Consider the following 12,573-nt stretch of genomic DNA (forward strand, 5'->3'; position numbering starts at 1 on the left):
ATTAAACCTGATTTGCAATGGGGGTTGAATAATTTCAATTACAACTGTAATGTTGTTAGTCGATGATTTCTACCTAAAGGGACACATTAATAAAGCACAGAAATGATGTTAACAAGTACGGGCAGATGGGAATTATGATGCCTCCTGAAATGGATGGATTGATTTTCTTCAGAATGGTCTAGACTGTCCTTTAGGTTCTGAGGTTACAGATGCAGATGAGGACCATAATATAAAGAATTGAGTCATCAGCATAGCAGTGAGTAGAAAAACTGTCTATTAAGCAATCTGGTTTAGAAGCAGAAAAGGAGTCAAAACAGTGTTATTCAGGTTGTGAGCATGTAGAGTGAACCGAGTGAGCCTCTCCAGCTGACTTGGTAGTTAATGTTATTCAGGTAAAACCTAAAACAGTGGTCAAGAAATAGCAGTCTGGTGATCATAAGCGTGTTATTCACAGTTTTAAAATCTTCATAAGAATTAGAATATGCTCTCATCTGAGACAGTCATCATCAGCGGGGTGGATGACTGGACCATGCAGTGGGTAGTGTCAGTGTTGGTGGAGTTGGAAATGATGACCACTTTCAAAATGTTTCACTCTGCCTCTGTGTTTGTTTCAGCAGTGAGTGTGGAGGCATTAGGACGCGGAGGAGGATGGAGAAAGATGAGAAGGTGGAAAACGGGCATACGTTAGAGACTAAACTGTTCATTCATGTGTTTGCTGATTTGTGGTGGCAGAATTTTTTTGGGGAGGAATATGGTGATAGGTGTGCTATGTATACTGAGGTCTTCTGAGGAGAGGAAATGATTCAGGGGTTGACACATGTGATACATGAACAACATCATTTGAAAAAGCTAGATGCCCTTTTTCACAGTGCCTTTCATTTTATTACCAGTTGTGGCTATCAAACACATTACACTTTATATGCACTACCTTCTGACTTTTTTGGCATATTTGGACCGAAGTAGGAAATAAAGACTTGAAGGTACAATATGTAAGATATTTACATTAAAATATCCACACACACAAAAAAACACTAGAACAATGTTGTATATTTGGTGACCTGTATACTAACATTATTCCAAATGTTTACAACAATGTGTAAATCCAGAGAAATTCACAATTTTAACTAGTTTAATTCCACGCTCCGTCATTGCGTCATCAAGCTGTATCTTTGTTTTTTTGAATAAGCGACCTCTAGCAGTGAAACTTACATGCTGTGCCTTACATTTTCTATTTCTGTAAATGTAGATATATATTTAGTTGTTTTGAACCAGGTCAAATATGTTACTGCCAGGGCCACAGTTAGCAATTACCTTCGCTTTCCACCCCCCTCCGCAATCCAGTCTAGGCGATGGATGGATGGATGGATGGATAGATAGATAATAACATGTAGATACTAAAAAAAGATGCGAACTTTTGGTGCCTGCTGAAAAAATTAAATAAAAATAATGGATGGATAGATAATTGATCCATGTGTTGTTCAGTTGGTGAGCATTTAGACTGAACAGAGTGAGCCTCTCCAGCTGACTTGTAATAGTTCCCATTATTCAGGTAGAACATTAAAAAAACAATGTTCCGGACTCATGACAAAAGGTCCAGTTTTATCCCCTTTTCAACAGCCCTGGTTACTACTACTAGTACTTGCTTCTCTTAAATGTTCTTCTCTGATGCATGTTGTGGTCTTCTGTTGAGTCCTATAAAGATCCATGAAGTGGTTTTGAGAGCAGCAGAACAACTGTACATGGAGCAGAGAGCATTAAGTGTTTAATAAAAGGTGGAGTTCGGGTTAGGTGAGGACTTATTTTAGAGGAAGTCCATGAAGGTGAGCACTTTCCAAACTTGCATCCATTCTTTCCTTCCTTAAAGGAAAACTCCGACTTTTTGGGACTTTAGCTTATTCACAGTATCCCCCAGAGTTAGATAAGTCCATACATACCTTTTTCATTTCTGTGCGTTCTGTAAGTGTTATTTGACGCACCCACCGCTAGCCTAGCTTAGCACAAAGACTGGATGTAAATGGATAATGGTAGCATACTAATCCCAATAAGTGACAAAATAATGCAAACATTTTCCTATTTACATGTTGTGATCTGTATAGTCACAGCGTGTACAAATAACAAGGCTATATGAGACAGAGACCATTTTTAATCGTATAAATACTGGGAACTATATTCTCACTAGGCGTAGGAGCACACGAGTAATTAGCGCAGCACACGAGACGGAACCATCAACAGGGCGTCTCGTGTGCTGCGCTAATCACTCCGCCCAAGTAACGTTAGCTGTGCTCCTACGCCTAGTGAGAATATAGTTCCCAGTATTTATACGATTAAAAATGGTCTCTGTCTCATATAGCCTTGTTATTTGTACACGCTGTGACTATACAGATCACAACATGTAAATAGGAAAATGTTTGCATTATTTTGTCACTTATTGGGATTAGTATGCTACCATTATCCATTTACATCCAGTCTTTGTGCTAAGCTAGGCTAGCGGTGGGTGCGTCAAATAACACTTACAGAACGCACAGAAATGAAAAGGGTATGTATGGACTTATCTAACTCTGGGGGATACTGTGAATAAGCTAAAGTCCCAAAAAGTCAGCGTTTTCCTTTAACAGATTTCTGCAGATAATTTTCTTGTCTTTTTCTTGAGTCCCACATATTTAGTCTCTATTTTTGTACAGTTCTTTGTGTTTGTAGAGAACACAATAAAGTAGACATCTGAAACAGCTGAAAGGTAACTGAAAAAAAGAGATCTGTCCTTGTATTTTTTTTTTATTCAATTGAAGCATCACCATACTGATGTGGCTGAACTGTTAAAGCCACATATAGAAATATAAAAACCCAGGGGCCTCATGTATAAAACTTTCCGCAGATTACATCCTAAAATTGTACGTATATACAAAAGTTAGATTTTGCATATGCACAGAAGTTTTCAGATTTATAAATCCATGCGCACACCTGAACCTGCACAAAATTACCTTTATAAAACTCAAACTCAAAATCAGCAGAAAAAAAAATATATATATTACATCGCTAATATATTACATCGCCTAGTTTTACTATGCATAATGTCATCTGCATATGTAATTCCATATGCATATTCCTATCCACGTGATACCATGTTTTACGGTACAAGACGTTAAGAAAACATGAAATTCGGACTATAAATGCCATATTCACCTTAAATTGCAAAAAATCATTCGGTACCCTTGTCTTGTTTATTCAAACTTGTTTATGGAAAGCATGTCATTGACAAAACATTTTAAAAAGAAGGAAGGAAGGTCTTTAGGATTGCTAGAAACGTCCAGGAGCAGGATTGGACACCCCTGTTAATGAAACCAGAAGCTTGGCTCACTCTTAACACAGATAAATTGTTGGCATAGGAATGATGAAATCAGCTGTTTATCTAACATTTTTAATGGCAGGATTGTATGAAAATGTACCGAATATGTAGCCTGGCTCCACCCTCCTATGCACTTCCGCTCAATTTTCATTTTCCTTCAGTACTCCGTCTGGGTTTGCGGTATATTCTTGGGTTTTCTTTGGCCAAATTTTTACCCGTCCAATCAGCGAACAGAGGGGAGTGGCTGAGAACGATGACGCTGAGGTCGTGCGCTAGTTTGAGTTGTAGGGTTACGTCACGACCAAACGTTAGCGATTGGTTATGGCAGATCCAGAGTGGCTCTGGGCAGATCCAATAGTTTTAAACTTCAACAGAGTACCCGCCTTCAAGGAAGTTAACGCTTGTCAATGGAGGGTGGCCAGACTCTCTGTACAAATGAAATGTACGAGAGTCTGGTAGGACCAGGCCAAATATGTACATGCATAGTATGAATATGTCAGGATCTCCATCCATCGGTCCATACAGTGGCTTTGTTGGTTCATTGATCTGTTTGTTATCTCAGTCAAGTATCAGTAAATGTGTCTCAGTTGATGCAGATAAACTGCCGTGTATAAAAGTTTGAGTCAGTATAAGCTGTATTCATCTATGACACTCTGTATTGCTCCATATTCGTCTCTAGCTCCCCTCTACTGTAAGATCTGACCCAGTTTACTATGAAGTTTAACTTGCAGGCATGGGTTTAATGAGTAATTATATAAATTCATTTATTTTTCATTCATAGCTTCCTTGAGTTAGGCAAAGACTGGAAAAAAACTGCCCGTGTAATCCAAATAAATTACATCTGCTTGCGTGATTGCATGTGTGTTTGGTCATGTTTGACTTTATGAACTGTTTAGTGATGCATGACTGCATAAGTGGGTGCCTGGATGCTCATGAGTCATGAATTATTATTGTGTATGTGTGTGTATTAAATGTGTTTGTTGTCTTTAGGACACTAAAACTGTGTGAAAACATTGGAGTCCAGCTATATTCCTGTTACATAGCAATACTGCTGATGCGCTGGACGTACGTACACGTATCTGCACATTCAGCAACATACTCAGCTAACCCACTCACCTTCTTCTCGTCATTGCTCTCTATCTCTCTCTCAGTCCCTATCTCTCCTCCTCTCCCGCGCTTTCCCTTTTTCACTGTCCTGGAAAAACACTGGAAAAGCACAGCAGTTGACAGCTGTATCCTTTTTAGCCAATCAGAGCTCTCTCGCGTACTACCCGGCACTCAAACTCAGAGCACTCTGTACAATATCTGCCCCACAACAAGCAGCTCGAACACACTCATTCTCTCTCTCTCTCTTCTTCTCAAGCTAGCTTGTTCTCTCTACTGCCAGAATGCCTGTGTACTACATGTGACAGGCTGCATTACAGACCACAGATTTACACAGGCACAGCCGGGGCAGCCCTGGGGCCTGCAGCCAACTGAGCCTCTCATTCTTACTCAGATCATCTTCCTCTGATCTTACTCAGATCATCTTCCTCTAAAGGCCCCACATGCCCTTTACAGTCCACTGTGATAAAGATGAAGATGAAAGTGCAGTGGTGATGACAAAGAAGTGGTGACAAAAACACTATTCGTGTGGTCATCAACACAGGGGTTTTTCAGATTTTCAGTCGTGCCATTCTCTCTGTATTTACAATCCTTACAACGCGCTGAATGCCTCACTGGAAATCGAAAAGTAACTCACTCCCGCTAAATGTTTACTCTTTGAATTCTTGCACCTGGGAACAAGAAGTATTTCCTACTAAAGCAAGGTGGTATTTGACTCTTGTCAAGCGTATCCATAGCGGACTGGTGGGTGTGGCCTTGGATGGCAACATGCCCAGTGCATTATGGGTGTTGAAGTTTTCCTACCGATTTAGCAAAAGGGATGACAATTCTTTTCTTCTCTGTTTTCTCTAGTCAGGTAGCACGGATTTCAAAATTGCTTCAAAATTCTACTGTATAGGCAGCCATGTTTTATTGAAAGCCCATTTTGCCAGAGGTACCCCTTTAACCAAGCGTCTGCATTTCCCTCTTTTACAGGTAACTGGGACGGGTAAAAGCTTTAAAATACCTTCCCTGCTCCTGATTGGTTCTCTATACCATGAGCTCTGGCTCCGCCCAGGATGTGGCGGTGGAGAATTTCCTGCGTGACATAGAGAGGCGGGGCCAGTGGCTGCACTGCGCTGTTATTGGCTGTGAGGAGGAGCATCCACGTGGCAACATGAACCTGTTGTACCGCAAAAGTCGACTGGACTGGAGACACAGAGATCAGGAGGGCAAGAAAAGGTAAAAGAGAGAGACAATAATCAGAAAGAAAGAAATCTGTGAGCCTGCTGTAGGAGAATAAAGGAATATGTGAGGAGAGAGAAAGATAGAGGGGGTTACAGAGATGCTATGCAGTGCTTAAATGAAAGGTAAAGAAGGGGGTGAGAGAAAGATTAGTAAAATGCTTACTTGATAAAGAAGGTGAGGAAAAGGTGAAACGGAAGGAGCGTATAGAATGAAAAAGATTATAAAGGAGAAGAGAGAGAGAGAACGAAATGGAGGAATATGACACGATTAAGAGAAGTCTTAACTCTGAAATAGAGACATTTGTCTTTCATATTTTATGCAAAGCATCCAAATCTTCCTTTCGTCTGAGAGACAGGAGGGAGAGAGCAGGATTCAACACAATCTGCGGTCTCAGTGGATCAGCAGCTGGACATTTGGAAAACAGACTTTTTGTTTAATTATCTTACAAATAAATATAATTAACCGTATCAATTTAATCAGGGTTTTTTTTTTTTTTTTTTGCTTTTAACTAGTTCACTTTAAATTATAAAAAGTTGTTTTTGTATGTTTTTTTTTATATTTTTTTAATTAATTGTTTATATGTATCAACAGGTGAATCATGCACTGATATTACAATTCTGGCCAATAATTATTTTTATCTTATGGATAATAACCAAGAAATTGTTGGTATTAAATATCTGTATTTTATCTAAATAAATTAAAATAAAAGACTAAAAAATAAAATCACTTGTTGTAAATGTGACAAGTGAATTTAGGCATCACAACATAATGCATGAAAAATGGATGTTCATTTTGAGATTTATACACAATATTACATTTAACAGCAGTATTAAATGTATTAGTGTTTGTAAAGATTAACTTTAAGTTTGCATTAGATGATCACAAAGATAAACAATAAAATATACAATATCGACTGAGACCGATAACCTAAAACTGATATTAAATGGTAGTAATATCATGCATCCCACAAAATAAAAACACTCCTTTTTGTTTTGTATATGTGTGTACCTACTTAACCATATTTTGGGGACAAATTTGTACCCAGAGGTGAGTTAAATCAGACAAAAACTCCTTTTGGGGGCAAAAAAAAAAGTTTATTGTAAAAAGTCATAAGGGAAAAATTATGTTAGGTTTTAGTACGTTTAACTATTTAAATACTAGTAGTGAACTAATCAGAAAAGAAGTCTATGGAATATTGCCAATTTGTAAACGCGTGTGTGTGTCGTGTCAGCTGTGATTTCCTGTCCTAAATCCACATTTCTTCTTTAAGACACATTCAGTTTCATATGTAAGTCTGTATATTACCATATTCTGCAATGCTTTGTTTACATCTTCAACTGTGTTCTTTTGAGTGCTTTGTTCCATCTTTAATTCCTTTTATCTGGGCCGGATTGATTGCAGCCTTAACGCCTCTTTGAGTTCCTCTTTCTCCATCTCTGTGTTTCTGGATGAAGAGGAGAATGCATTTAGATGATTGTCTCTGACACCTGTGCAAATGGACATCAAAGCGCTTTTCATCCGCTCTGTGTTCTACATTCATGACACACGCAGAACCCACAGCACATCCTGAGCTTAGACAAACACGCCTGCTTTTATTATAAACTGCTCACACAAGCAGACAGACATGTGCTGTCACATGAAACATGCTTTGATGCATGCACAGTATCTTCAAGTAGTGATCTCGATCTTCTTCCAGCTCTTTCTCTCCCCTTTACAGACATAAAGAGATACACAAGAGGTCACCCACGCATGCTCGCTTTCTGTCTGGAGGATCTGTCCACTTCCTCTCTCGTCCTCCCACTCAATCCCTCCATCCTCCTCCTCTCTGCTGCTGAATGCAGATGATTCTCATTCATTTATCCATCTCTTCCTGTTCCCCCTCTGCTTTTCTCGCATCTTGCTGTCAGTCTTTGCATTTGAGGGGCAGCAAATGAATGAATGAATCAAGTGAATCATTTAGGATGGTAGTAAACTGATTCTGCACTCTAATGCAAAGAGAAAGCCATGTAAGAGCCACATGTTGTGCAGCCTTAAGCAAAACAACAGAAATAGAGCAGACATAAATCGCTTCAGTTCCCCGTACCTTTGAGCTTTCACTCTGCCATGTGAAGCATCGCGTCAAATAAAAGTGAACAACCCAAAATCCTCAGCTATGAGAGAAAACCTCATGTGACTGTCAGTCTGTTCGCTGTCATATCAGATTTTAACGTTCCGATTTCTTTGGCACAAATGTGTTACAAACCATAGCATTTTTTTTTTTTGTACAGTGATTATAGCATAAAACTTTAGTATACCGTTCAAAAGTTTGGGGTCAGTAATTTTGAAAAAAATAATTTAATACTTTTATTCAGCAAAGACGCATTCAATTGAAAAAAAAAGTTTGCTGTTCTTTTGAACTTTCTATTCCTCAAAGAATCCTGAAAAAAAGGTTTTAAACATTGCTAATAATAAGAAATATATATTGAGCGCTAAATCAGCATATTAAAATGATTTCTGAAGGATCATGTGACACTGAAGACTGGAGTAATGATGTTGAAAATTCTGCTTTGCCATCACAGGAATAAATTACATTTTAAAATATATTCAAATAGAAAATGGTTATAAATTGTAGTAATATTTCACAGTATAACTGTTTTTAATGTATTTTTGATCAAATAAATGCAGCCTTGGTGAGCATAAGAGATCTCTTTCGAAAATATTTAAAAAATCTTACCGACCCCAAACTTTTGAACGGTAGTGTACAATATTTTGTTTCAGTCACCAATTTGTTGTGGACAAGCGACATTCCTGGAGTGCTGATATTTAGCACTGGGACGTTTCACTCATTGTATCACCAACCAGAACTGACACATATGTAGTTGATACACAGATCAAGTGTGGAATATTGGCTTTTTGATTTTGAGTTTGGAAAGCATCCAAAATTAAACATCACACAATGAGAGAAAATAATTCAGTCCAGTGGTTTGTTCTGAATATATTACTGTGGTGTGTGCAGCTGAAACTGTGTGTCTTTCATGGATTTTATGATGGGATGATTAAACCCATTCTGGTCTTTTTGTCCAGATTATACCTGGAAGTCTCCATTGCCAACTCATATGCCGTGTCCCCTGCCTGCACATCATATCCTGTGGTGCTGTTCTTTTCTGTTCGTGTGTGTCACACTCTACTAGCTCAGCATCTTCTCTGCCTTCTGCCTGACAACAGAGACTCACACACACATGAACACACACACACATACACTGCAGAACAGTGTATTGATGAGTCGCTTCCATCTGGACTTTGTGCACATCAACCTTCATAAAGGTCAGAGCAGGGGGACACGGTGGACTCTGGACAATGTTTACACATCTTAAAAGTTGACAGGAGGAAGAATTTCTAATATAACAGTTGAGCATAGGAAGAAAAAATATGATCACAAAAGAGATTTGAGATTACTTTCCTTGTTTAGGTTTTTTTAATTAATTTTTTTATATGAAATCAAACATTTCTCATCAAATGCTTGAAAAGACCAAATTGTCTACAGTATGTTTTTATTCTATCCACATTATTTATATTGCTCTATATTTTTGCTGTAAGAATTGTCTCATTTCTGTTCTCATGTTTCATTCAAAGAACATCTAGAAAACACTTGATACTAAGCTTAAACTCCATTAAGTCTTGAGATATAAAAAGAGCAATATCAGTTTCCTCTGGGTGGTTCTGTTACAAGGAAAAACATCTCTATCTCTAAATATCTCCAAATAGTCTAACTCACCCCATCACCAGAAAACAGCATTAGTGATTCATTTCTCTTTAAGTGTGTGTGTGTGTGTGTGTGTGTGTGTGTGTGTGTGTGTGTGTGTGTGTGTGTGTGTGTGTGTGTGTGTGTGTGTGTGTGTGTGTGTGTGTGTGTGTGTGTGCACATATGCCAGTGTGTGCTCTGTGTTTGTATGTTTAGAGAGAAAAAATCAGCAAACAATAAACAAATGACCGGCTAGTTGCCTTGGAAACAGGGAGAGCATACTAGTAGATTCAGGAGAATAAGAGAAGATGCAGAGAGAGGGATGAAAGGAAAGACAGGGCCCATGGTCAAAGTCTTTTTTTGTGTTGGGGAAGAGAGCAAAAGATCAGCTGATTAAACAATGCTTGCAAACATGTCATGGGGAAATATTAAAGGAGTAGGGCAACCATTTTTATATGAACTATCCCTAAGAAATCAGGATATAAAGTCGCAAAGACATACAGAACGTCACCAGAGAGAAGTGTGTTGTTAAACCGGAAGGTCCTGTTGAGACTTCTTTTTTTTTTTTTTTATAAATAGATAAAATAATCATATACATGGATAGATTTTTCACATCTATAACATGAATTTAGGAAGAAGAAAAAAATAGGGTGATTTTAAGCTGACTTTAAGAGAATTGAAGAGGGAGAAGATGAAACAAAACAATGAAAGAATAAGAAAGACAGAAGGGGACCTGAGGACAATGGAGGAGAAGAGAAGGATGGGAGGGTAAAGGAGGCTGTCACAGGTCTCTCTGGGTGTCTCACAGGCTGGCATGAACTGTTTCCTCTCTCATCATTCATCCTGAGCGTGTGTGTGTGTGTGGACCAAGTGTCCTCACAAGGATAGTAAAACCTGAAATTGCCTACATTGTGGGAACCACAAAAAAATGCATAATGACCATATTAAATATTATTTTAATGAAAATCTAAACATATGTCTGTGAGGGTTTAGTTTAGGTTTACAATACAGAAATCATTAACTCGTTATAAAAACTATATAAGTCAATGGAAAATTAGAGTGTACATATTATTTGTATTGGTCTGTTTGACTGTGCAGTAGTAGGGGGGATGTATTAACTCCGGAAATGAGGAATGGATGAGAGTGAATAACGGGGGCTGTAGAGACAAAAATGAAATTGACTGTGAGCTATTAATAGAGCCTTTATCAGTTGAAATGAGGAGAGAGGGAGATAAAAGAGGAGAAAGTGGGATGCCTACAGCACAATGAGAAACAAATTTATTATTCTTATCTCATAAAGAATCTCTCCACAAAGAAACTATTCCTTTTTTCTCTCATTCCCTGATCTTTTTTTCTCTATTCCCATCTCCCATAGCTCCAACTATAAAGATGCCTCCTCTGCAACAGTCGGGAAGGTTCGGGATCTGGCGTCATTTCGGCGTCATTTCCGAATGGGATTTATGACGATGCCAGCGTCCCAGGACCTGTCGCCTCACTCTTGTGCTGCTGCCATGGCACCACGCTCTCAGTCCTGTCATGCTGTGGGCACCGGTGAGGGAGAGGAGTTTGAGAATGGATATTATCCAGACTCAGACCCTCAAAACCAGTCGAATTCATCCCGCTGCCCCCCAACCAAGCCTAAACGCCACCCCAATACTCGTCTCAGCTCTACGGGCCAGCAGGAGCACCCTTCCCGTGGGGTCCACGCACCACCTGACACTCCGCCACCTCCACCTCCCAATCACCCACCCAAACACCCAGAGAAGCGGAATGGTAAGTGAGCAAATCGATAGTATATTCATGCTAAAATTAGGGATGTGATTCTATTTAAAAAAAATTATAATCTTCACCAGCGATGATTCTTGAGTAGAGGAAGTTCTCATAAATTGCTGTAACTCTGATGATTCGGATATCAATAAGGAGCCGTCTGACATGTAACATAACCTTGCATCTAAATTTGTGAATTATTTTTAAATATTTGTTGCCGGGAATCTTGAACTGGGAAACTCCCATGTCTAGTTCTTAATTATAAATGCTAATGACTCATGACTATTAAACCATCCATTGTTTCCTGACAGTATATTGTTAGTCATTCATATATATTTTTGATTGAACTATTATGGAATTGATTTGAATCAAAGATAACTTCAATTATTATCTGTACGGAAATTTGGGCCTTTGTTCGGCTTTCTAATTGTCTCGATTAGAATACTTAAAAATTTATGATAATGAGTGTTATTTTTCTGGCTCAAGAAATTATTTTATTCATAAGATAAAATCTATGAAAGCAGCTTCTTTTGTATTTCACTGTCATTTTGATTCATTGTTAGAAAAAGAAAAGATGCAATTTTAATTTGTATAAAATCATGTACAATAAGACTAGGAACATGTATTAAGGCGAGACACTACAGGTGAATAGGGTAAAATTTTAAAATAATAGATATCACCATGAAACTTCCTCAGTTCATTACTTACACAAGTTCATAAAAAAAATGTTTTACAAGTTTTTGAAATTTGTATGTTTAATTATGCAAATTAGGTATTATCTCATTAAATATGTGCAATTTTGCATGTTTTTTCAGTAGATATATCTGAAAATATGATAAAGCCAGAAGCAAAATTATTTTTTCATTTTGATTACACACAAGATGAAAAAAGATGTTCAGAGGGATTTCAGGATATATGCTTTCATTAACTAGGAAATCAAAATATACTGTCCATAGCCTTAAAATATCGATTTTCACCATTTTTTAAAAATTAAAATGTCACATAAATCAGGCCAGGAATGATTTATTAACAAATCCCTCTGAACAGATCTTCAGAATACTGCTAAGTGTATAACTGGAAAGTTTGGTGTACATAGGTGCTACATAGGCTGAGATGTTTGTACTGGAGAATGACAAAAAAACGCAAAAAAATTATTTTGAGAAAACGGCAGTTAAAGATTTAATAGTTCTAAATGAGATTTCGTCGTTAGCTTTAAATCCCCCTTTGGACATTCACGATTGGTTACTGATAGAAAGGAAATGCCCATATTTGGTTTACATAGCGTTGTGCAGGAGACTCAGAGCTTTACAACGATCCCGGACATGACAGACTTCAGTGAACAGACGGAGCTCGGCATGTCGCGTTGGAATACTAACTTCCTGGTAAATTCGGGAGAAACTTACTGCCGCAA

At 38.1% G+C, this 12,573-nt stretch overlaps 1 protein-coding gene across 1 annotated transcript in view; it reads left to right on the forward strand.

Annotated features, from left to right (window-relative positions):
- Positions 1–12,573, forward strand: part of nyap1 (neuronal tyrosine phosphorylated phosphoinositide-3-kinase adaptor 1) — a 37,440-nt gene that overhangs the window by 10,782 nt on the left and 14,085 nt on the right. The window contains exons 2-3 of the mRNA XM_084415084.1: positions 5,423–5,668; positions 10,771–11,168. Of these exons, the coding sequence (XP_084271210.1) occupies positions 5,484–5,668; positions 10,771–11,168 (583 nt within the window). The 5' untranslated portion in view covers positions 5,423–5,483. The remainder of the gene's footprint in view (positions 1–5,422; positions 5,669–10,770; positions 11,169–12,573) is intronic.

Source organism: Rutilus rutilus (genome assembly GCF_951802725.1).
Source record: "Rutilus rutilus genome assembly, chromosome: 7".
Taxonomy (NCBI): domain Eukaryota; kingdom Metazoa; phylum Chordata; class Actinopteri; order Cypriniformes; family Leuciscidae; genus Rutilus; species Rutilus rutilus.